The following is a 27,941-nucleotide window of genomic DNA, read 5'->3' on the forward strand; positions in this document are numbered from 1 at the left end:
TGATATTTATATTCAAATCTTATTCAAATTATATCTAGACATGCAAAACACACCAGTCATGTTGTCTGAGGAAAGGCCACAAAATAATAAAAGCAGCCACCCAGAACACAATCTGTATGTATACCACTACACTCTGACAGATGCTTCAGGGGGATCCAGTCATGAACAAATAGATTAAAAAACAGTTTCTACTATGCAAGCCATCAGGCTTCTGCACTGCCCACTTTACTTAATACCTCTTTGTATTACAAAGCTCTCTACCTGATTCTGATTGGTCAATCGGAGAAAAATATTTCTGAATAATTACCCTTGAATACTCATCTGAGAAAACTATGTTTCCTACATAGCTGGGCTCCTATTTTGTCTCTCTACTCTCTCACTATTGAGCTAATGATAATAAACTCACAATTTTCAATCGTCAATATTTATATTATATTAAGCTGCATATTAAACTAGATAATGTGCAGCCAGTAGGACATCACAGAATACAGTAAAAACCAGGAAATTGACAAGGACAGTGGTGCAAAGTCTAAACTGACCTGATAAAATGCTGAAAATATTATTTTGGGTATTTTGCAGTCTACTCAAAATAATACCTCAAGTCTGCTGCCTTGAATTCGAAGTAAAATCTAAGTGGTGCAAAAGTGACAAACAGCAGCAATGTATTCCCAACAAACAAAGAATTTTCTCAGAACTAATATTGTGGCAAAATTCTCTTAAAGTTAAAAACAAACATTCTTCCAGTAATGTTAATAAAATGTTAGCACATAATATTATTTATACATTGCTTATAATGGTTTTCTCAGAATATTTTTTTGGGATGTTAGTTTTTTTAACATCTTACTACCTGTTCCAGTGGGAAGTAACATTACCACTGTGCCCATTTTTATCAAGCTTGCACATTTCACCAATTTTTTATTAAATTAATGAAGAAAACTCTACAAACTCAAAGTAGAGCAGAAATTGTTACAAGTTGAACAGATGGAAACAAATGTGCAAGAATATAATGAGAACATTTTATACTTCAGCTAATAAAATCTGACTTCAGTATCCAACATCTTTCTAAACCTTATATCCAGGACATTTCAATAAAGCACTCAGAACTGAGAAGCTCTTTCTTATGTTCGAGGATATAGCGCAATCTCACAGAGAAAAAAAAAAAATACACCAATCGTTGAATGGCACTGCGTCATTGCTCAAGGTTTGCGTTCGTACGCCTCCTCATCATATAAAAGCCTCTGAACGTCTCGCTTTCGCAGACCTGTAAGAGTAAGTTTAGCGCACTGGCCCCAGTTCACCACAGCTTTGCGCACAGCTCGCCAAATGTACAAATGTGAAAAACTTAGCAAGGAAAAGGTTGTTTAATTGTACCTTCGTTATGTGTTGATATTTAAAAACTAACATGGAGGTTAATACTACGCTATCAGGACGCAACTTCATAGACTTGCGCATCTTAACGCAGAAACTTCTCTCTTCGGCGAACCGGTCCCAGCCATTTCTGGACAATGAAACGGAAAGCGTCTCCGAGGAGGATTTGGACGTGAATACAGACATCTATTCTAAAGTTTTTGTTACTGTGATTTATGTGGTGTTGTTTGTAATCGGATGTTTGGGGAACTCGATCACCCTGTACACACTTCTCACGAAGAAATCTCTTCAAAACCTCCAGAGTACGGTGCACTATCACCTGGCGAGTCTGGCCATATCCGATCTGCTCATCTTGATCCTCTGCATGCCCATTGAGTTATACAACTTCATCTGGGTGCACCACCCGTGGGCTTTTGGCGAGGCTGTTTGTAAAGGGTACTACTTTCTGCGGGACGGCTGCTCGTATGCGACGGCGTTCAACATCGCCAGCCTGAGCGTGGAGCGCTTCATGGCCATCTGCCACCCGTTCAAGGCGAAGAGCATCATGTCGCGGAGCCGCACCAAGAAACTCATCAGCGCCATGTGGGTCGCGTCTTTTCTCCTGGCCACTCCGATGCTTTTCACCATGGGACAGCGACTGATAAAAGACGAATTTATATGCACCACTATCGTGTCCTCGATAACTGCTAAAACCGTCCTACAGGTGAGCGCGCACAGCACTCTTTCCAGGATTGGGATGAGTGAGCACTTTCTTATATTTCTGTATAAAGCCGTGGTTATAATTGCGTTTTGTCTTATGCATTAGTAGGCTAGCAGAAGCTTAAGTGTATAATAAAAAGTAACAACCTGTTGCGTAGTATCTCTCAATGCCTGATCATTTAAAAAACAAACGTTGTCTACATCCAAACATTGTCACGCATTTCCACGATTTAATTAGTGACAGTATTTAAACAGCGCAAATTGTTAAATGTGCACCCAGTAATTTGTTTCCACACAATAAATAAAAGTGTTTAGAAATAATAGACTCACATAGCCTAAGATAAAAACTCCATTCTTATCAGTTTTCCAGAAAAAGATATTTAATTCTTTTATGGAGCGGGTCGCCCCTCATCAGTAGCCCCTCACTGCAGAACAAAGATCCAGACTGTGGGGTTGGAGCCACATCTAGGGGGTGGAGATGGGTGGCTTTAGGGATCAGGGGGTGGAGATGGGTAGGTTTAGGTATATGTAAGGTGGGAGGAGTTGGATCTGGATCCAACCTCACCCCCTGGATCTTGTGTTCTTGTGTGTCCTCATGGGCGACATCACATGACCAGCAGTGTCACCAAGCTACTACTACTAATAATGTTGATTTTACTTTCTGACAGTTATTAAGTAATTTTACTGCACAAAGCAGAAAACTACATCTAAACAAAACAAGCAACTCAACAATATGACAAAAACATATACTATACGTACAGATACAGCATAACACCCAAGCCTGAGTAAACAGCATAGCTTAAAGTGCTGGTATGGATCATGTGTCATCCACCAGACAGTTCAAATCAAATGAGTGTGAGATAAAAACAAAATGTCCAAACAAGCAGTTCAACATAACACAGAAATCCAAGTTGACAAGATGTCAGTAAGTCCAGACATGCTGATTCGCCAGTCCAAACTGAATGGGTATGAGTGGTAAAATAAAAATGTCCAAACAAGCAGTCTCTGCTGGACTGATTAAACAAACCATGAAGACCCCCAGCTCCAGTATGCAGATCAGTGCAATGCAACAGCCAGCTGAGTACCAGGCCAATAGATGTCAGTGTTAAGTTCAAAACCACTAGTACTATTAGAACAAATAAAACAGGCAAACAAAAACACACATATAGTCCATCTTTGAAATATGTTTTTTTTTTTTTTACTTAAGTAGCTATTTCTGTTTAAACTTGGACCTTTAGATAGGCTACTTTTGTTGATTTATGCAGTTGTGTTGATTCAACCATATTTAAAATATTTTGCAGTTTATTGTGTTTTATTCTAAACCATAACCATAAACTGATGGTCATGGAACTAAAAATAAATCAGTGATTCTAATGAATTTAACCATTGCTGTCTCTTGAAAATGTTACTGCAAGTCTACCACAACCCATATCTGTTAGCTTTAGTAACAAGTGTCAAGGTTTGCTCCAAAATAAAGATCTGCTATCTTACGAAAATGGAAAGCACTTACAGTGCCCTAAAGTAAATCATGATTGCCTGGAAATGGAGACATTATGCTCTGATTCTTGGAAAATTGTCCATGCAGCCCTAAACCTTGCGCCTGCCTTATTCTTTTTTATTACACCAGTGAATCTAATTTAGATTGGAACACAATCCATTTACAAGGACAGGAGGTCTCCTGTTTGTAACACTCAGCTCTCTAACTTTCTATATTAAAAAAAAAAAAAAAGGTTGAAGCTGAACACAAACACACCTGTGGGGTTCTAGGCAAAAAATACATTTGCAATACATTACACTTAATTCTACATGAAATAACATGACAACACACAGTACTTGAAATCTAGATAATTGGAACTCATAGCACAGTGGACACAGTCAGCGAGTCACCATCTGAATTAGATGGAGCACTGTGCATTACTGAAAAGAGGGGACAAAACAAGAAAATCAAGAATATGGATGCACATTGAAAAAGAGGCAAAGATGCAGAAAAATCTGAGAGATGCAAAAACATTGATTCTGACAAATTCCATCAGTCATTGAGTGTGTGTATCATCCTGAGATCTTCCAGTCAAAAGAATGATAGTTGCAATAGCGGCTGTTTGCTACAGGAAAAATAGTTTATCATGTTTCAATCTTGGCAAATTGAATACCACAGAAAACCAGATGTCCTCTTTTATATACAGAAGGTTTCACAATATGAAAGATTATCTAGTTTTATGTATTGCTGTAGCCCTGTGGGGCACAAAATTGCAGAAAGAACACATAAATAGTCTTTTATTGCTTTTTGAGATGTGGTATAACCTCACTACAAAAAGTGTAAACTGACATAAATATGTATGTTACTGAAGTGTTCGTGTTCAGTAATGGCTTTTTGAATATGAGCATCTGTACAGGTGTGTGCTGAACCTTTCACCTCCTTCTGTTTGTTTTTGTGATCTTTCTTAGTTTGCACCTGAAATTAATCTTGTACTGCATTTGAAAGTACATGGATACAAACATACAAATAAAATGAGACTGACATATACAGTGGTGTGAAAAAGTGTTGGACCCCTTGGTGATTTTTTTTTTTTTTGCATGTTTGTCACACTTTAATGTTTCAGATCAAACAAATTTAAATATTAATCAAAGATAACAAGTAAACACAACATGCAATTTTTAAATTAAGGGTTTTTTTTATGACTCATCCAAGAGGTCACAAAAGACCCCACAACAACATCTAAAGAACTGCAGGCCTCACTTGCCTCAGTTAAGGTCAGTGTTCATGACTCCACCATAAGAAAGAGACTGGGCAAAAATGGCCTGCATGGCAGAGTTCCAAGACGAAAACCGCTGCTGAGCAAAAATAGCATAAAGGCTTGTCTCAGTTTTGCCAGAAAAGATCTTGATGATCCCCAAGACTTTTGGGAAAATACTCTGTGGACTGACGAGACAAAAGTTGAACTTTTTGGAAGGTATGTGTCCCATTACATCTGGCGTAAAAGTAATAGCATTTCAGAAAAAGAACATCATACCAACAGAAAATATGGAGGTGGTAGTGTAATGGTCTGGGGCTGTTTTGCTGCTTCAGGACCTGGAAGACTTGCTGTGATAAATGGAAGCATGAAATCAGCTGTCTACCAAAAAATCCTGAAGGACAATATCCGGCCATCTGTTCGTGACCTCAAGCTGAAGCGAACTTGGGTTCTGCAGCAGGACAATGATCCAAAACACACCAGCAAATCCACCTCTGAATGGCTGAATAAAAACAAAATGAAGACTTTGGAGTGGCCTAGTCAAAGTCCTGACCTGAATCCTATTGAGATGCTGTGGCATGACCTTAAAAAGGCGGTTCATGCTCGAAAACCCTCCAATGTGGCTGAATTACAACAATTATGCCAAGATGAGTGGGCCAAAATTCCTCCACAGCGCTGTAACAGACTCATTGCAAGTTATCGCAAACGCTTGATTGCAGTTGTTGCTGCTAAGGGTGGCCCAACCAGTTATTAGGTTTAGGGGGCAAGCACTTTTTCACGCAGGGCCATGTGGGTTTGGATTTTGTTTTCCCTTCATAATAAAAAAAACTTAATTCAAAAAGTGCATGTTGTGTTTACTTGTGTTATCTTTGATTAATATTTGAATTAGTTTGATGATTAAACATTAAATTGTTGATGAACATTAAAGTGTGACAAACATGCAAAAAAAAATAAAAATCAGGACGGGGGCCAACACTTTTTCACACCACTGTATATAGCAGCAGGCAGTGCTGTTGGCGAGGATAGGTGGCTGATAGCTGATATTTGCCTGGGCCTGTGTTCTGGCAGATGTTTAGTACTCGTCTCACCATAAAGAGAGGGAGAGAAGGAGGGTTGACTCAGCTTCTGACACTTCACCCTTTCATTCAACAGTACAACACCATTCACAAAGCACAGCTTTCTGAATTCAACACAACAGGACACCTGTAAGAAACACCTGCAAGAAAGACAAACACAAAAAGATTTCGCTCTTGAGTGAGCTCTGACAAAACATTTTGCTCAAGCAAATATATTGGAAATGCTTGCACTGGTTTGGGTGGTTTATGGGGACACAAATTTGTATAATGACGTATGACCGAGATATTACAGTGTGAATGTGGTTTATGAGAACACTGCCTAAATCCCCATAATTCAAAAGGCTTAAAAACATACTAAATGGAGTTGTTTTTTTGTGGAAAATTTTTCTGTGAGGAGTAGGTTGTAGGGTTGGTATATAGAGCAATAGAAAACCGAGTTTGTACAGAGTTTGAACAGTATAAAAACCATTGCGCCTATGGAGAGTCCCCATATACCACCAATACCAATGTGTGTGTGCGCGCATTTATGTATGTATGTATGTATGTATGTATGTATGTATGTATGCATGTATGCATGTATGCATGTATGCATGTATGCATGTATGCATGTATGCATGTATGTATGCATGTATGCATGTATGCATGTATGTATGCATGCATGTAAAACACAATAAAAATAAAAAGGGCCAGTACATTTAATGAGATAGAGCAGGGGTTTTCAAACTGGGGCGATAGGGAGTGGACTATTTAAGATTTTTCTTTTTTTTTTTTTTCAAACCATGCTACACTATAATGCAAAAATGTGTTATATTATTTTTGTATTTATTTACTTTTAAAAAGAAATTAGTACTTTTAGATTGCCATTTCTAAGAAATGCTGTTCTTTTTAACTTTCTATTTGTCCAAGAAAAAAAATAAATGTAATTTTTCCACAAAAATACTGTTGTCTTTAAAATAAAGAAATAAAAAATAAATTGTTATCAGTATTGAAACTATGAAGAGATGTTTATTTAGCATCAAATCAGCATATTAGAATGATTTCAGAAGGCTCACGTGACACTGAAGTAATGATGCTGGAAATTCAGCTTTGCTATTGCAGAAATAAATTTAATTTTGAAACATATTGCAATAGTTTTAACATATTTACGAACAGTTGTTTTAAATTATAATGATTTATCACAATATTACAGTTTTTACTGTATTTTTTATAAAATAATTGCAATGGTGAACATAAGATACTTTTCAAAAACATAAAAAAATCTTTTGACCGAAAGTATATATTTATTTAGGTTTTTATAGAGGTAATTTGAAATATGAATTAAATGTTTTAATAAAATAGTTTTTAAAACATTTACAGAATTTACATATTACTATATACATATTACTATATGATAGCCCTTATTTTTAACAGATATTATTTCAAACAAAAACATAGCGTTATGTAATAGTATTATGAAAATAAAATATTTTTTCCTTGCAGTGTGCATGTTTTTTTCAACAGGTTTCCTTTCAACTGTTGCTTTTAACTATTATTATTTATCTATTATTTAATTATAATGTATCCATGCTCATAATATAATTTATTCAAGACACATTCTAATGCAATTGTCTCAACTAAAATCATATCAAAACTAGCCTAGTCAGCCCACGCAAAGATATATATTTGCTCCTAAGCACAACCGGAAATAAATGTAAGGTGACACATGTCAGTGAGCAGAGGAATCAGCAAAGATAGAGATGACGTCTGTTTGTGTCTGTCCACAGTGAGCTAAGAGTGCAGTGTACTGACGGGTATATCTGCTGAGAGAGACAGAGAGAGAGAGAGACAGAGACAGAGACAGAGACAGAGACAGAGACAGAGAGAGAGATGGATTGTGTGCCTTTCTTGGCAAGTCTAAGGTTGGGATGGAGAGTTGCATATTTATATGCTAGAAATATTTTCATTGGAAAAAACCTTACACATAAGCAACACCCTTTTAAAAACAAAAAGATCTCATTGATTTTCTCTGCCCAGCACTTCATTCATGAAGCTATAATTACATGTTGTGAAGCATCTGTATCCCTCATAAAGATCTGCCAGAGATATTCACTGTTTGTCACAAGCAGTGGTCAGCCAAGAAAACAGAGCCAGAGAGCTTGGCTGCCTGCGTGCTTGAGAGGAGTGATGTTGTGGTGCAAATGAAAGTGACACATTACAGACTTTCTGTGAATCTGTAAAATGTCAGTCAGTTGCATTTTGAGTTTATTCTCAGTGGCCTTGTGTGGCAAGATTGTGTGGCTGTTACTTTTGTCCAGGATCCTATCCGATGTGTGAATTACACAGTCAAAGTGCTTCAAAGCAATCACAGGTGCACTTTTTACTCCAAACACCTTCACAGACATCAGGGCAGCAGATTCTGACAGACAGAGAGATGTCTGACAGATAAAAGAAACCTCAGCCTCAAAGAGTGGAGAAGATAGGAGGAGAGATGGAATTGAGGCCAAAGAAAGAGGGGAAAGGACAACTTTCAACATGATACCTTCAGTCAGTAAATAAGATAGAAAGAGACTTTTTACCTTACATTATGGGTGATGCTAGCCTTGAATGATTTTAGTAAAGCTCTGACTGATTTATCAGCCTCAATTTTGTCATAAATCATAGAGCCCTAGTACTGATCTCTAAATCAGATATAGTGTAGCAAGCAACATTTTTGACTGTTTTAATTATAAAATCTGTTATACATCGTTAACTGTGCCACAAAGTGAAACTAAATTACGGCACAGCATTTAGGTTTGCTCAGCACTGAAGAAATTAGGAAGAAACTGTTGACTTTGGTCCATCCAGATGCAGCGCCTTGAGAAATGTTTCCATTTTAAAACTCTTAAAGGGACAGTTACTTAAAGAAAATTCTGTCATCATTTATAAGATCATGGGTTTCCATGTTTTATGGGGGCATTAGGTGTAATGTTTATTCTTCTGTACAAACTGTATTTTCTATCACCTTATCCCAACCTGTGTGATTTACAAGCTTGTTTCCTCATGGGGACCAAAAAATGTCCCCACAAGGACAAGGATTTTGGATATTGTCATCTTTATGGACACACACACACACACACACAGCTATACCTTTAAAAACCGCTTTAGATGTTGGAGCATCTGAGGCATTTCTATTAGTCAATATGCAATAGCCTGCATGGTCTGAACGACAGCAGCAGCAAAAGTAATTTCTGAGGAGGTGGAGAGAATTTATTATATTTTGATGCAGTATTACAAAGAAATGTTTTTTTCTTTGAAGCAATGCAGTGTTTAATCTACACTCTCTGAGACAGAAGGCCTACCTTTTCAAATAATGCATAGTGGTACCTTAAAAGGTATATATTAGTACGTGAAAGGAACATAAGTGTACCTTTTTGAAAAGGTATGGCCAGAAACAGCTTTTATATTTTAGTTTATTTTTCTAAAAGCGCAATTCATCCAGGGACGTGTCATGTTGAACACATTTTCAGTCGTTTTAATCTACAATCACTACATTTTCTTTTAATACAAAAATACTGGCTTTGTGTTTCTATGTATTTAAGAAAGAAAATCAATTTAGCTTATGGAAATAAAAATGCATAGGAGACAAAAGACAGTGCAAGAATTGTGTCAGTAACCATAGAAACCTCACTAATCCACCCTCAGCTTTAACACACAATGGGCATGTGCTGCTATTTGAAGTGAACAAATATGAAGTAATATTGCTCATAACCCTTAAGGGCCACACTTGCAGGTTATGGCTACACACCGCAGCCCAGGATTTAGCTAATTACCTAATTAGAGCCTCTAAGGGTCATTAATTGGTTAAATCAAACTGCACAGTACTCGAATTTAACAAATGTGTACAAGGCACAAAGAGCTCATTTGAAAAACTCCAACCTATTGTAGCGCTACAACTGTGTTTTATTAACACGCACGGCTGTGCCTGTTGCTCCATTAGTCTGTTTATCATCTGTTTCATAAGAACATCTCTGTTGTATTCCCATTATCTGTGGGTTTTTCAGTTTGATGTAGTTGCCTGGTGGGATCAGTGGCTTTACTGAGTGAGGCAGCTTAGAAATCTATTGATGATAAAAAACAAAAATGAACAAGCAGCTAATGTTTAACACATCAAAATGCACTTACACCAGCTTTAAAGATGCAGTGCTGAGTAAACAGAGAATTTAATTATGAGTTCTGCTCAGGTGGTCTGACACTGGACACGAAAAACTAACAGAATTTTAACTGAAATTAGCATTTAACAAACAAGGGAGATAAACATTCCAGAAAAAGACAGCAGCTGCATACATTAACTTGCTAATTATAATGTTGTGGATGTTGTTTGACATACACCCTAACAAGCTAATGCTCAAATCTTCATTTGTATTCATTTCTAGCGATTGTGTTTTCATATTTATTGAAATGAATCAATAAAGTTAACCTGCTTTATAAAATAAATTCTGTCCTAATACAATATACTGATAACCCCCATCATAATACAGGTAATAAAAAGCACAGTGTTGCCCAATGATAAAACACCCTCAGGGTGACAATACTAAATAATGTAATGCAAATTAACATAATATAAATACAACATACAAAATAAAAATAACAAATTATCCCAGTGTTCATAACTGATTTTAAAAAAGAAGACAAACAACATTATTTATATAAAATGTAATCATATTTGATGTGTCACAAATCTTTGGAAATGTCTTTTACAATGCAGGCACAGAATGGGAATAAGAAGGGAAGTGTGTGTGTGGGGGGGGGGGGGGGGGGGGGGGGGGAACAGATAAACATGGCACAAGAAAACAAAAGAACAAAACACTCATAACAACTGACCAAGAAAATGTCATGCAGTAATAATCGTGCAGAGCCCTTGTACTGACCTGTAAATCAGCTATAGTGTAGCAAGCAACATTTTTGACAGTTTAGATGATAAAATCTGGTAAATATTAGGGGGGGGGGGGGGCAAGAACAGATAACCATGGCACATGAAAACAGAGAACAAAACACTCATATAACTGAGCAAGAATATAGTAAACAGCAGGGCTTGATATGGGTTTACAAGGAACACATGCGGAGACAATCAAAGGTAACCAATCAACTACAGAGTGAGCCAGCACAGGAAAAAAAGAAACAAACAAAGTCCAAACACAACACAATAAATTAGCGCATCCAAATGTTTGTGTACATAATATATGTATGTGTACTTTGTATGTTTATTATGTATATATAAATACAAACGCATGCATGTATATATTTAAGAAAAATATGTTGTGTTTATATATTAAATATATTTATATATTATATGAATATAAACATATACATGTAAATATTTTCAAAATATATACACTGTATGTGTGTTTTTATATACATACACACAGCACACACACATATATTATATAAACAAAAACTTTTATTTTGGATGCCATTCATTGCGATTAATCATTGCCCAGCACTGCAATGAATATATAATATTATAATACTGTAAAAGTAAATGTATTGTCTTGAATACAATGGTAATGCTTTGAAATTTGTTTAATTTTAGTTAAATAACTACTATACGAACAATAAAAATATGTCTAAAGCATTTATTAATCTAAGTTAATGATAATTCCAATATTTACTAATGCTAAACTAAAATCAAACCTTGTATCTTATTATTTGATGGACCTGTGCTAATAAGTATTAACAGTGAACAGTTGTTTTTTTATTAACTAACATTAACAAATATTTATTGTCGCAAGCCAGAACTACATAGTGCCGTAGGCTCAGTGGTGACACTTCCTGTCAGAAGGCCAGGAGAGAAGAGCATGGAGACTGTATGCATGTCAGGAATATTTGTAAACAGATGATAATAGCTGTTCTGTTACTCAGAAAAGGTCTAGGGAGCATAGTGTGCTAATGTTGAGGTAAACTGCTGATGCCATAGGCCATTTAGCACGGAGGTAAAAAAGATGCTGTCAAACTGGTTTGCACTGATGGAAATCATAGCCATACTCAGGTAGTTGACTGATTAATGAAATTTTCTATTGATCTACAGCCCTAATTATATTTTTATTTTTTATTATGAAGCACTATTATGTGTGGAACATGAAGACGGAGCCATGATAATACTTGTTCTGCTGCTTCAGTGTCCAGACTAAATAAAAACACAGTGAACATCTTCAATCAAGGTGTAGCTAATCCATGCAGGACTGCAGGAACCAGAGCACAAGGCCCTCGACAAGCAGACACTTGAGTGGAATTTGATTTGCCACATGATTTGTTTGCTTATTCAAGTGTGCATGTGCCCTGTTGCCTAAGTGAGCATACCTGCTGGAAAGCTTTGATGGAGAAATTATATGGGGATGTCATTTTCCTAGACATTCTTAGACAAACATTCATAGACAGTCACAGTGCAGACCTTCCTCAGACACCAATCAGGGAACATTCTACTAAAAATTAAACATGACTCGCAAATAAGCATAATATTCTTCTCTGCTCATATAGGTGCATTTGCACAATGCATAAATAAATTATGTATAAATATGTGGTCGGGGTTCTCCATTATACCAACACTATCATTCAAATCAATCTGAATTGTCTCAAAACAAAATTGTCTGTTTAATAAGGTGGCTGAACTCCTTTCAACCTACCTCTGCGGTTCCCATGGAGATAGGCTCTTTGCAGGTTGAAGGCAAGTAAAAAAAAAAATAAAAAAAAAGTGCGTGCAATCACACACAACATTGCATATGTGATGCCAGGGCAAACAAACAAGAATAAAAGCACAACGTTTTGTGCCTGTCTTCTTGCCATGACTGAATAATACATTGACTTAATTGTAGACTTGTAGATTTTTGAAAGTTCCTTTACTTTTGAAAGTAATTTCTGACATTTATATACATTGGATTATGGCTGGTCTGGCTTTTGCATCTTATTGAAATATCCAGTACCCATGGCTTTGTTACATATGGCAAACCAACCCTCTTAATTTTGCTTGTGTTTGCATGTCTTCATAAACACAGAGGATTCTTCTCTGCATTCTCATTTTTGTTCAGTGTGAGAACTGATTTAACAGACACAATTAGGGAGAACGCCTGCAGTTATGTAATATGTGATTAATTATCCCATTAAGGTTCTTAAAAGCATTAGAACATAAACTAACACAAAGTGTTAGAACATAAATTTAAAAATGCTTACATAAAATGTGTTTTAAAATGATGAGGTGAGGACGCAGCATATAAATATTTAGCTTTTTTGCTAAATAATTAGCAGAAAACAACAATTAAAACGGTCAGGCACAATGATTGGCAGCTATGACACATTCACTGCTGTAAAACATCTGCACCAGGATTTACTTTATATTTAAAAGATTTATATATGCATACTGAATTTTATGAAATACTACGGCATACAACTCATTTCATATATTGCTTTTTTATTTTGTACTGCCAATTATATATTATACCTTTATCATATGCGTTATACCTGCAAACCACTACACCATTCCTGAGATTAATTACACCAATATGCCACAAAGGCCACTTTGCAGGGAACTATCGCGATTAGAACCAAGTTTGTACTTAGTCATGGTTAGACAGATATGCACAAAAACTAAATTCAACATGATATTTTGTTTCCATGTAACCCAACATCATGTTAGCACCCAAATCTTCTTACTGGTGAAATCTTGAGGCAATGACTTTAAAATTGCTTTTGGTTTTAATTAGTAGCCCTGGCCCAACCTTGCAGTAACAAGCAAAAAAAAAAAACACTTTCCTCTAGAACACGTTCAGTTCTAACATCTCTGACCTTTCTCATTAAAGACTTTAAATATCCCCATCCTCTTTCCCTTCAGTAGGCTTTTAATGTTTTGGAAAAAAAAATCTAAAGTTTTTTCCTGCAGATCCCTTTCATGTGTCTCAGTCTGGAAAGAACCGTGCAGGGCTCTTTCTCCAGTCGTCTTCTGAACACCAATTTAACATGACTGCCTAAACCAACACCATGTTCTTCTAAATTAGCGCTAAGGAGTATTTCAATAGTCTTGGCAAAATCTATGTTTTTCATGCAGTGCAGATGTCAGAACGCATGAGATTAATTTGCTTTGGCAACAGCAAAAAAAAAATGAAAGGAACAAAAGATCAGCTGGTGTGTGTGTGTGCCTACTTAACCATATTTTGGGGACAAATTTGTACCCAAAAGTGAGGTAAACCTGACAAAATCTCCAAAAACCTCCATTTGGGGACGTCCTCATTTGTAAAACGGGTTTAAAAATAAACTAAAAGTTTTTTTGGAAATTGTAAAAATGCAGAAAGTCACCTGTGAGGGCTAAGTTTAGGTGTAGGGTAGGTGTAGGGCAATAGCACATACAGTTTGTACAGTATAAAAACCATTACGCCTATGGGATGTCCCCATTTAGATAGCTAAGTAAACGTACGTACGTACGCACGCGCGTGCGTGCGTGCGTGCTTTAGGGGTAAGTGAGTTTATCAAGAGGTGTCATAAGTACCTTCTTATCCAGGTGGAACAATGATAAAAATGACCATGGCTCTTTGTATACACAACCGATTACAAAAGTAAAAAAAAAAAAACTATGTTATTTGACATACTCAAGTTTGACTCCCAGCCAATGCATGAAATTAAAAAATATACTGTAGTCTATACATTGAATGCAATAAATAAACGCAATGTTGCTTCGGCTAAATGTGTTTGTCAAATGCATGCATGTTAATGCTTTCATACACAAATAATTCAACAATTTAATTCAAATTTAGTCCAACTGACTTCCAGTCTTTTATCATACACACCCTTGCAGGTCCTACCAACTGAAGACAGCATTGTGGCAGTCAAAAAATAAAAATAAATAAAAGTCAAAGTCCTTTGCCTACATAAGTCCCTATTTTTCCTTGTTCCCTTTTCCTCAAGGTGAATGCCTTCCTGTCCTTTGTGGTTCCCATGGCAGTGATCTCAGCATTAAATGGAGTTATAGCCAGTCAGCTGCTACGCATGTTTCGGGAGTCTGCTCAGGATAATCGCATCTGTATCATCGGAGGCAACGCTACCATGCTCAGTGTTGCCGTTGAACCCAACCGTGCCCAATCAATGCGGCATGGAGTCATGGTGCTGCGTGAGTACCTTATGATTTCTCAAGTATACCATATAATAATATAAAATCTATGCATACAATCAGTAGTATACAAGAGTAAAAAATATATATTTTAAAGACCAAACACTTTTGTGATGGTGGATTTCCAACAGTGATATTACCTACTGTTTTAAGTAGTCATTACCTTACACTACCATTCAAACATTTGGGTCAGTAAGATTATTATTTTTATGTAAACTTAATAAATTTATATTTTTATTCAGTAAGGATGCATTAAATTGATCATAAGTAACAGTAAAGATTTATAATGTTACAAAAGATTTATATTTCAAATCAATGCTGTTCATTTGCTTTCATTCTTTAACAAATTCTAGAAAATAATGCACCACATTTTCCACAAAAATATAAAGCAGCTCAATGTTTTAACATTGATAACAGTAAGAAATGGGTTTTGAGCAGCAAATCAGCATGATTTCTTAAGTATGATGGGACAGAAGACTGGAGAAACGGCTGCTGAAAATTTAGCTTTGCCATCATGGGAATTGTTTCCCTTTTAAAAAAATATTATAAAAGAAAAGTGTTATTTAAATTGATAATATTTCACTGTTTTTACTATATTTTGATCAAATAAATGCAGCCTTGGTGAGCATAATCTCCTTCTATCAAAAACATTTAAAAGATCTTACCAACTCACCCCAAACATTTGAACGGTGTATATCTTAAATTTGTAAAACAGCCAAACAGTCCTCAAATCTGATTGGCCGAGCATCATTCCAATACAGTCCAATGATTTTATTGCACATTGTGGAAGCAAAATATCCCACTATTACCATAATCCCGTGACGGCATAGGGCATTGAAATTGTTTAATGCACACCTAGCTCTGCATTATCCTTGTTTTTGCACACTCAAGACAGACTGTCAGTCTCTGTATTAGTGGTTGGAATTTTGGGTGGGAATCCTTACTTTAATTTACTTGGAAGCCTTCACAAACTACCCCAAAACATCCACACCTGCAGGACAAACAATCTTGATGTGTATATGAGCTACAGCTTCAAATTACCCATATTATAGAGATGCTATCGAAACCTTTAACACTTGCCCTCCTATTCCATTCTGTAGGGGAGTGTATGTGTATGTGTGTGTGCGCGCGTGTGTGAGAGAGACCTTATTACCATGATAATAAGTGTTGTGCAGTGTCTCATTGATCGATGGACAGAAAGCTAATAAGGAGCCTGGTTTTCTCATTTAACCAAATACAAATCTCTCTATAGATGAATATAGCCATAAACACTTCACAGTGAAACAGTGAAAAACATTTCATTTATAAAATACAGGACAAGGCTGAGTCACATGCATGTTTATCACAAAAGACACCTATTATAAAGCTCATATCAGCACGGGTTCTCTGTACTGCTTCCATGAACAGCTCTATTTACCTACTTATTTTCTTTCATTTTACTTTCAAATGAAAACTGAATATTGCATGTGTGCAATGAAAATTATGTTTACTCCCCACAGCACTTTGTAAGATTTCATACAGTTGTTTGGAATTGTAAAATGTTTTGTGCTGGTCTAACAAGGAAGAGCTAAAAAATGTGTCCCATAGCAGTTCGGTTTAACTTCATTTTAAAAGCCGTTTAATTCACTTTGGACTTACTAATAAACAGGAAGAGCCTGAATTTTTCCATTAGAGATGCAGTTGAGATATGTACTCTAGGGAAGGCTCTAGAGCTGGTCTGTTTTGCCCATTGACTGCAGTGTCCATTAAAGGGTCAGTGTACGGTCTAAGACTTTTGACTGCTCTCACACCAGCTTCCAGGACCATGGGGGAGACAATTATTTTAAAAACTTACTGTTCATTTAATTAACTGCATCACAAGAGAGGGTTTGATTCAAATTTGTGCCAGAATCGCCTTAAGGGCACCAAGTGTAACCTGAATAATTTAGTGGACTGAGGGAATCACATGACATGATGCATTATTTCATAAAAAAAAAAAAAATATAGTTATACGTTGAAGCATTTCATATATCACTTCCTTTCTTTGTGAAAAAAATAGTAAAATAATATAAATTAAATAATAGGCCAGTTTTAAAAGTGCACTTTGTAATAATGCAGAATTAAAAGTTTTAAAATCATTGTTTTAATAATAATTTGTTGCACCATGCTTTAAGAAAGTTGACTAACATACTAAAGAATACTTGAATTTTAACTGTAGTGTGTTATTTAATATTATAATTAAATATAATATTTTTAAATGTACTAAATTGCAGCTTAATCGTTGTCATATTTATGAATATATTTGTATTCTAGTTCATTTATGTATATTTTAGTTTATCATAAATACTAGTCAAAACATTCAGTCAGTACATATTTCAAAGACAATAGAAGAAATTGTGAAATATAAATATGTAGTTAAGTTCTACCTACGTGGGTCAAAAATTACATTATATAAATTAAAATACATAATACATTTTCGTTTCATTTCAATTTACAAATGAAATGCAGTTAAGTGTTTAAAAACATTAAATTCTGTTCATATTATTTTAAAGCGTATTATTCGTAATAAGCACTCCTATAAAAAGTATGCTAAAATGTACTTCTTATTAAAAGGATTTTGTGCACAAATTTATACTTAAAACTGATTGTGCGTGGAATTCACAAAATGGATTTCTGAAAGTTCCAAAATGTCCTAAAAAGGTTTCAAAAAATGATTGCAAATGAATTTAAGTGAAAAACAAAACAAAACACGTGTTCAATTTCTTCCAAGACTGCTATTATAGTACCCCCTCAAAAAAAACAACAAGAACAAAAAAGAAATGCTTCTCATTTCTGCATGTGTGATTATATCGGTTTTAAAATCCTGCCTAGGGTAAGTATTAAAGGGTTAGTTCACCCAAAAGTGAAAATTAGCCTGTGTTTTTCTCACCCTCCAGGCACCCTGGTTGTATATGACTTTCTTCTTTCAGACAAATCCAATTTGAGTTATATTAAAAATTGTCCTGTCCAAGTTTTATCATTGCAGTGGGTGGGTATTTGTTCAACAGTCCAAAAGACGTCAAATAAAGCACACGCCTTCATAATAGAACGTGCCTTACACGGCTCCGGGGTGTGAATAAAGGCCTCCTGTAGCTAATCCATGCATTTTTGTAAGAAATATATCCATATTACAAATGTAATAAACACTTTTCTCTCACTTCCATATGCAGAAGGCATTCCGGCGGATGATGTAGGATGTATGCATCATGCACGCGCCTCTGAGATATGGTGGTCTCGCGAGTTTGTTTACAGGAGCAAAGGAAACAAAGTTTCTTAGCAAAGGAAAACCAGTCTCTTCTTGGCTTATATCGAAATGCTCCGACACTTTTCTGTACAAATCCTCAGTTTGTACTTCTAATTCAGGATCAGCGTTTTGTTCTCTCTCCGCGTTTGTCCTACATCATCCGCCTGGACTGCTTCCGCGTATGAAAGTCAGCGGAAGTGAGAAAAAAAAAAAAGTGTTTATTAGATTTGGAATATGGATATTTTTCTTACAAAAACGCATGGATACGCTACAGGAGGTCTTTATTCACTCCCCGGAGCCGTGTGAGGCACGTTTTATTATGGATGGATGCACTTTATTTGACGTCTTGTGGACTGTTGAATAAAAACACCCACCCACTGCAATGATAATGCATGGAAGAGCCAGGACAATTTTTAATATAACTCCGATTGGATTCATCTGAAAGAAGAAAGTCACATACACCTAGGATGCCTCAAGTGTGAGTAAAACAGGCTAATTGTTGGGGGGTGAACTAACCCTTTAATGCATGTCAGCGTTTGTTTTCCCAACTGAAATGCATGTACTCTCACACTTGACCTAACTTCAATCAATTATTTCCACATTCCATTATAGGTTGTTCACCTTTTCTTCTCACTGTTTCCGATCATGCAGTGTCTGAAAGATCCAGCAGAGTTTGCTAAGAATCAAGTAATTTGCCCTAAAACTCTTCATCTGTCAGTGTGAAAGAGTGAGTGGGTGAGGTGATCCATAATTAATGTAAGAGCTCGCAAACTGCTGACTGAAAGACTCTAATTAAGGCAAATTTGCATAGGACACTTTCTGGCGCCCAGCAGGTTCGTACAGGGTCAGAGTATGTTGCTTTTATCTATTCTTCTCAATTTATCTAAAGTCGTCTCCACTCTCTTCTACTTCAGCTGAATTTGAATTTATATGGAGTGCTGTTAAAGTTCAGAATTAGAATTATTCACTTTCATTCTTGAAGTAGATCCAAAGCAGGCACTTAGTGAGACATCTACAGAAGTTCATAGCAGTATATCTGCATCAAAGTTCTAGTGATGTTCTGTATTCAGCGTTCTATAATGAAACAGAAAGATAACAGTTTGTAGGCTAGTGGGGTTTGTAGGGACACAGAACCACAGCAAACTTTTTTCGTATATACAAACCTTGTACAATCAGAAGTGTGTGCTCATCTGTATTGTTACCGTTAACTAAAACACAAACTACTAAAAATGTTGGTAACACTTTATTTTAAGGACTAGTTCTCACTATTAACTAGCTGCTTCTTAGCATGCATATTGCTAGCATATTGGCTGTTTATTAGTACTTTAGCACATACTAAAGCCAACCATGAACGGAGGTACGTATTTTTATGAGACCAGGTTGACTAAAGCCTTATTCTGCATGACAATATTTTAGATCCCTTAGTCCTACCAATACCTAAACTTAACAACTACCTTACTAACTATTAATAAGTAGCAAATTAGTTTATTGAGGCAAAATCATATAGTTAATAATTAGTCAATATTGAGAATTGGTCCCTAAACTAAAGTGTGACCTATTTTTAAATAAACTAAACTAAACTAAACCTAAATATGTTGACTTGGAGCTTAACAAAAATAAACAAGTTTGAGCTGAAGTACTTGCAAAAAATAACATTTAAATAAAATACATTAAACCTATGTAAATTTATAAAAAACTAATAAAATTGACAAAAGCACATTACAATACTAAAATAAAAAGCTAATTCAAAAGACTAATAAATATTAATAGTATATAAAAATAATAAAATGCTTATCACAATGCTTAGTTAAATGTGAATAAAATATGAGGAACATTAAGAAATACTTTAAATAAATATGTATAATATCAACAGAATAAAGTTGCATGAATGTGTTGTGTATATAGAATTTTGCAGATTATAAAAATATTTGCTGATATGCAGTATAAGTATTTAAGCAATTATTTTTAGAAATTGCAAATTATATTTTAACTTTGCATTTGTTGTGATGATCTAGACAATTTTCTTCAGTATGTATATTTATAATTAGTCTACAACTACTTCATTTTGTTGTACATTTAAAAATAGCTTCAATTTATTAGCTAAATGTAATTTTTTTTCTTTACCATGAAGAATTGTGTGTCCTATATTAAGTTGCCTTGTTTCAGCTCTTTCTTTTGATGCCAAGTTAAGTTTAATGTTAAGATAGATTTTTTATTTTTTTACATAACTTTGTAAGAACATTTCACCATTGAGGCAATATCTCTCACCATATCTTCTTAGTGACTGTGCATTTAAGAAAAGAATGTCCTTAAAGATGGTATCTGGCTGTATGACAGCATTTAGGTGAAACAAAGTCAAACAGCTAGCAGAAAGACATAATGACTTCTAGATTCACATTTGTAGAGAGTGAAAGAGAGAGAGGAAGATCTATTCTCATTGGTTTGAAATGTGATTAGGTGCTCATCTTGACCCAGTGCAAGAACTGTGACAAGAAGCATCACTCTGACCGAGAAGAGGAAGCAACATCTCTGGTCCTTTTTAGATGCTAATAATTGCTTCCCACAAGATATTACACTCCATTTTGATGTTTCTCTCGCAAATTTGCCTTACACGAGCTCCATGAATAATTCAAGTTGCATTTGATTAATGAGTCTTAATCTGCTAAATGAGACTGACCCCGAGCCCCCCACCCATCCCCCGAAAGAATGAAAGTGGCAAAATTTAATGGACAAAATTCTCAATAGCGCTGCCTAATTACCATATTCACAACCTAAAATAATAGAGCTAATTAGGTCTTATCAAAGGACAGCACCAGGCAAGATTTTTGTCATTTGTGACTGCATTTATGCATCTACTGATTTCAAATGAAATCAACACAAACTGGAACAAAAACATGAGATGGACCAGCTTATTTTTTGTTTCAGGCAGCTCCTGATACACATTATTGAAAATACAGCATTGTGTAGACAGCATGTGTTTGTAAGCCGACAGCGCTGTCTGAAGGAGTCAGTGTTTTGCTGCTGTGTAAAGGGCATAATCCTCTTCTGTGTGATCTGTCACTGATATGTATTTATGTTTCTTTATAAATCCAAAGCTATTTGGAGGAGTGGGATCAGCCAGGCTTTGAGAGCAAATAAAGTCTGACTGCCTTTTGAAACACACACACACACACACACACGTTTGTTTTTGTGAAAAGTGGGGACATCCCATAGGCGTAATGATTTTTATAATGTACAAACTGTATGTGCTATTGCCCTACACCTACCCTACACCTAAACTTAGCCTTATATTCAGATACAGAGTGACTCATTTACTGCTCCATTAGTGATAAGATAAGGAGATAGACAGGTGGAATGAGGAGAAAATTAAATTCAAAGAAAACAAGATCATTTAGAGTGGTGCTGAAGGATTCGAATCAACCGCAGTGAAAGTTACAGCCAAATTGCCTAAAGCAGTCGTCCATTTTGCTGCAGTGTGCTGAAATGAGCAGAGCAACATTTACAAAAATGTTACATAATAAGAACTTTTTTACTTTAATAATGTGAGTACTGGGGGAAGAGACTTGTGGCTCTCGTAATAATTTTGCTGTTCTATATTTTTATGCGTCTCAATAAATGATCAAAAGAAAGGAAAAGCTTCCACTCTAATGTGATTGCTGGTGGTGGAAGCCCCTGATAACTTCGACAGATTGCCATTTTCAAAAGAAACAAACTGAGGCCAATATTTATCTGTCTCCAGCTTCCCCCTCTTGGGCTTTATCTTTTAATTGCTTCTAGTCTGAAATAAATAAATACAAATTCAATTTGAGTAATCAGAAGAACCCTGGGCAAGATTTAATCATTCAAGAAAAGCAGTACGAAACAGAAGGACTGTTGTTCATATAATTTTCAAAAGTGGAGATCACATGAGTCCGCATTTCTGCTGATATTTCAAAGGGAAGAGGAATCCCTCCATAAATCTTATACACACAGTCATTTAAACCACCATCTGTGTGACAAATGGGTGACTAGCTTGATCCAGAAATAAATTAAAAGCCTATGGTTTTAGCAGTTCTCTGTTTTGGTGCAGAGAGATAAATAAACAGGGTATTTTCTGGCTGTAATGAATAGATTTGCTTGAGGTGAACTAGTGCTTGGTTGTAAAGAAATTGATGTAAAATAATCTGCCAAGCTTATATTCGTCATAGTTCCAGTAAATACTGTAACAACAAATTATTTGCTATTTTTTTGTACAAAAGATCACATAACAGAATATTTCATTATTTTGCAGGAGGTAAAAGTATATGCTGCCACTGTTAACTTGCATTAACAATCAGTTTGTCCTATACGGTCCTCTCTATGTAGCATCAGAAAATGTGATTCTTGTGAATCAGTTCATTCAGAAGATCAATAAAGATGACTGTACTACGTTTATATTTTTCATCAGCTTTACCTATTTAAAATTATACTTTCAAAGTAGCTTCCCCAACACTGAAAATGTAATGCTTAACTGTAAAAAAGGGCCAAATAAAACAAGAAAAGGTAAAAACTCTGTATATAAATAAATAAATAAAAAATAAGAAAAAACAGGTTAAAAACAGTTAGCAGAAATTATTTTTATTGTTATTTCGTTATAAAAAAAAGTTGAATATAATGATTGCCTGAACATATTTAAACAAACAAAATATTGGAAATGAATTAATGTTTACTAGATAAGAGACAGTATGCTAGTACACACTAACATTTAATAGTCTTTTTTCTTTGTAATGAAAACACCAATAAAAAAAAAAGATAATTCTGCCAAATGGTTTTTAACAACATGACCAAGGAGGGTAATAAAACCTGGAATAAGTTGATATTCATATTCATCTCGATGGATGGCACAGATCCGTTCCGTACATGATTTGTAATCTGCTATATTTGCATTAGGTTTTATTCATGAAACACAAGCTAAATAAATTGCTATGTAAAGCCATCTGTGTTTAAATTATGACATTCAACTGTCTAACAATGTGACAATTTTAATACGAATGGTTGTACATAAAGTTTACACAGAATTCATTCTGCTTGTGTTTCATGAATAAGACTTATAATTTTGAAGAAACTAAACAAATTGATATGTACATACTGTGTGAGGAAACCGAATCAGGAAGCAAATGTGTGTTGTCACTATATGAGAGATCAATAGGTTTGTGCCTCTAGTCAAGAGCCTCATACAAATATACAACAGAGATTAGTGAGTCAATCCCTGCTTGACTCGGATCAGACCTGGAGGGGCGGATAAATTAAAATGGGATCGGTAAAGAATGAGACAGATCAGAGAAAAATAAATGGCTCATGTAAAGTTGGCAAATACGAATCCATTTCTGTCAGGAAATAAATTATGAGTCATCTGTTTCTACCAAATGTGAAACCACCAGCAGGGCTCTTGTAAACTAAATTTGCATAGATTATTGCACAAAGGTGGTAATGCTGCTTATTATGACTGTGTTTTACCTATTTTTTTATTTTATTTTATTCTCCACAGGTGCCGTGGTCATTGCTTTTGTGGTGTGCTGGCTGCCATATCATGCTCGAAGACTAATGTACTGCTATGTCACTGAATGGACACCGTAAGTTTCAATTCAAAGACAACTGAAAAATCACAAAACAATACAATGAAACGGTAAAGCATGCTCTCAAATCTGTGATTGGCAATCTCTTACTGGACAACATGCACAAATGCTGAGCTTATAGATGCACAAGTGTATCTGGAACTCCCGACCAATATCAAATTCCTCTGTATGTTATTCAAGAAGCTCTTGGACTTCAGCAACTTTGTCTCTAAAAAACAAAGTAACTGTAGATAGCATACAAAGTCAAAAAAAAAAAGAATAGTTATAGCCTGTAGCTAGCTCGCTGCACACTATAGCTCCACAAATCAATACTATTTTCTGGGCAGTGCCTACGAACAGCAGTGCACATAAATCACGATGCATCTGGTGGTGGTAGTGATTTTTGGGAGTTTTCTTCAATGATTTAGGGCCGGATCGATAAATCTGTGCCATATGCTCCAACACTATATAGAGCAGCACTACATACATAGTGCAAACTAATCTGAACAGTTTGTCAGCTTGTATATGTGATTTTTATCGGTGGCTGACTTCACACAGATTTATACTGTGGTGAGCTTTCTCAAGCATATCCTCATAAATGATGGAACGTTTTTATGATTCAGTGCACATACCACCTCATTGGATGTCAAATGTCCAGAAAAACATGGCACTTGATAAAAAGTTTCGATAATAATTACAGCTAGATTTAGAAATGCCTGGTGCTTCCATATTCAAATCTAGTTTAGATTAGACAGCTCAGACCCCTATTTTAGTCATTCTAGAGGGCTTTAGAATATAATTTTATTGGATTTTTGTTCTGGAGTTTTGCCATTCACAAGATGAAAAAACTTGTTTTTTCAAAAAGTAATACCCCTCTGCTTAGCAAGCCACGCAATTTAGGTATAAAACCAAAGATTTCAGGCAATTTATAGGGCAAAATGTAATACTGTCAGGGTGTTTCTTCAAATCCTTAACCCTAAATATGAACAGTATCAATAGTAATGCTTGTCCACACAATGAAATGATAGGTATGAGATCTGTACATTTTAGCTGCAATACTGATTGCAAAGGTTACATTTTTTTTTTTTAAACCGCAGTCCTTTAATATGTGCCAGTGAGCTGAGGCAGTGCTTGATGTTGTAGTACATTTGATGTTTTAGTAAAGCAGAAAAAAAAAACCATAAGACGAGGAGTGAAAATATGAGAGGAATCAAAGATGTTATGGGAGTCAGCATAAGGTTTTGACATTAAGCTATATGATGACAGATTATCGAAAGTAATATTAGATTAAGCAGTTGTCAAATTAATCAAAATGATCACTGTCAAAATACAAATGTGGATGAATACGAGCCTCCTAATGTTAGTCTACCAGTTGTTTTTTTTTTTTTGCTGTCGTTGTTTATTTAAGGTCTTTTCATTTATAAGAAAAGTATTAGAGGAGACTCAGGACATGTGAGTCTTGCAAGCATACATTTAACTAAACTGCTACAGAATCACTCTGGTTGCTGTCTAATATTCTCAATCTCCTATACAGCCAGTCAGCCACTACATTCATTCAGATCTCTGTCAGATTTACGATTCTTCCCAGTCCAAGTGCTGTTTAGCTTTTTCACATGCAGGGCTCTTTATCAGTGTTGCCTTAGGGAAATCAAAAGTTTCACCCCGATGACTAACTAATTATCTTTAAAGATACATTGCATATGAATAATTATACTCATTATTTATACTTTAAAAGGTCTTCAAGCTGAAAAATTTTAAATACTTTTAAGAAAAGTCTCATGAAGACTGAAATTATGATGAAAGCATTACATTTTAAATTAAATACAAGTGTAAAATGCATATATGGAGAGCTAAAGGGCAGACATCAGTCTCATAAGTCATCAGAGCCAAACACATTTTCTTATACATCTGCTAAGCCGATTGCCGTTTGATGTGTTTTTTTGTTTGTTTGTTTTTTCTTCTGCTGGGTTTCAGAAATATAGGTAGTGCTTTTTATCAGCAGATGAATGGGTAGAATTTAAGGTCAGGCATTGTTACTGGCTTAGATGGCATGGCCACAGACTGGTTATAAAATGCCTGATGTATGTTGCACACAAAAATTGTAAGAGCTTTTTGAAAACATCAAGCTATAAACTAATTTGTCTGGCATACAGATTTTTTATCAGCCCCAAGGGAAAGTTAACCGTTTCGTTTACATGTGCACCATCAAGAAAAAAACTAGTTTGTCAAAGTTTTTAAGGATTGTGACACTGAATGTTAATACCCTCTCTGAGTTGAGATTCATAGTGATTCTGTCTTCTGTGGATAAGCTACATATCATAATCCTGATGTGATTGAATATCACAGGAATAATGCATTATGAATATGACGTCTGCCCAGTGTAGTCAAAACCCAATTTCCTTTGTTTGCATGTGATGACGAGACATGAACCAAAGGGATAGAAGATTGTTCATGATATTGCACCGGGGCAGGTCAAATGCAACCTTCATTTGAAGCGTTTCACATTAATATTACTCACACACACACACACTCAAATCACTATGCAAAATCTTTCCTTTTTCCCTCTCAGCCACTCCTGGAAAACAAATTGCTTTCACTTTCAGCACAACAGAACAAAATAATTACATGCAGTGTATAAAAGTCATCACAAACAAGCAGATTTCAATTTACATGGGCCATAGTATTTACATAAACATTTTATGTGCATATATGTGCATAACATTTTTTTAAATGTTTTTTGGAAAAAAGTCATATGCTCACAAAGGATGCATTTATTTGATCAAAATACAGTAAAGGCAGTAATATTGTGAAATATTTTTACAATTTAAAGATTATTGTTGGAGAAAAAAAAAAACAATATTTTCAGCAGCCATTACTCCAGTCTTCAGTGTCACATGATCCTTCAGAAATCATTGTAAATGCTACTCAAGGTACATTTCTTATTAATTTCTATGTTGTGCTATTAACAGTTGTGTTAATATTTTATGGAAAGCGTGGTATATTTTTTTTCAGGATTGTTTGATGAATAGGAAATTCGAATGAACAGCATATATTTGACATAAATCTGTTCTCATATTGTAAATGTTTTTACTGTAACTTTTGATCAATGTTATGCATCCTTGCTGAATAAAAGTATTAATTTATTTTAAAATGTATTATAATAGATAATGGATTTCTTAATGTTAAAGGGAAACTGATACAGAGAGAAAAAGCATGTTTTAGGGGAAAGATAAAGTATTTTACATATGAACTAACATGAGTCATCTACAGCCATTAGCAGAAAATGCTTCCAGCTTAATAAAAGCTATTTATCTGCAATGTGTAGTGCAAAAATGGAGAGAGAAATGAAGCTGAACACTGTGACTTCTTTGAAAGCCGAGCTGCAAACTGAATCTACAAATAATCTGAAATTACACATGCAGACCATATAGCTTGATGTGTGTCTGTTACTTTATGTAAAGGGAAAAAAGGATTGGTTGAATGAAGATCAACATCATCATCTTTGTTTATATCCACAGAAGGTGACGCAAGCAAGACCCTCTTTTTTACCATCAATTAAACTATGTAGATGAAAGACGTGAACATTTACTAACCTTCATAATGGCAACTCTTTTCTATGCAGTTGCTATGAATTGGGGACTGAAGCTTTCAGACTTCCAAAAAAAAAAAAAAGTAACAGAATTTAACTTTTGAATAAAACATTACCTTTACATTGCTTTACAATAATATTTTGATTTGGTAACACTTTATTCACAAAATTCTGATTCTGGTTCAAATTAAAACAGCTATATTTTATATGCATGCTGCACCAATAAACAATTTGTTTCCTCTTCCACAGTGCTCTCTTCGATTTCTACCACTACTTCTACATGGTCACCAATGTGCTCTTTTACGTCAGCTCGGCCATCAACCCCATCCTCTACAACCTCGTCTCGGCCAATTACCGGCAAATTTTTTTTTCCACGCTTCGCTACCTAATCCTGCCATGCCGCCATAAGAAACAGAAGCGCGTTCTCACCAGACACTCTATCAGCATCTGCAGTAACCAGACCTTCTCCACCAATGTCATCAAAGAAACTATTTACTGAATGCTGTCAAGATTCAGCCATTTCATTTCTCTAT

General features: G+C 35.3%; 1 protein-coding gene across 1 annotated transcript; it reads left to right on the forward strand.

Annotated features, from left to right (window-relative positions):
* Positions 1 to 1,402: 1,402 nt before the first annotated feature.
* LOC306859446 (neurotensin receptor type 1-like) lies at positions 1,403 to 27,907 on the forward strand (the record flags this gene model as incomplete). Its single annotated transcript, XM_079400465.1, has 4 exons — positions 1,403 to 2,071; positions 14,783 to 14,984; positions 23,753 to 23,837; positions 27,658 to 27,907. 4 exons carry the CDS (start codon positions 1,403 to 1,405, stop codon positions 27,905 to 27,907), a joined length of 1,206 nt encoding a protein of 401 aa, XP_079256591.1.
* Positions 27,908 to 27,941: the final 34 nt, after the last annotated feature.

Source organism: Barbus barbus (genome assembly GCF_936440315.1).
Source record: "Barbus barbus genome assembly, chromosome: 40".
Lineage (NCBI taxonomy): Eukaryota > Metazoa > Chordata > Actinopteri > Cypriniformes > Cyprinidae > Barbus > Barbus barbus.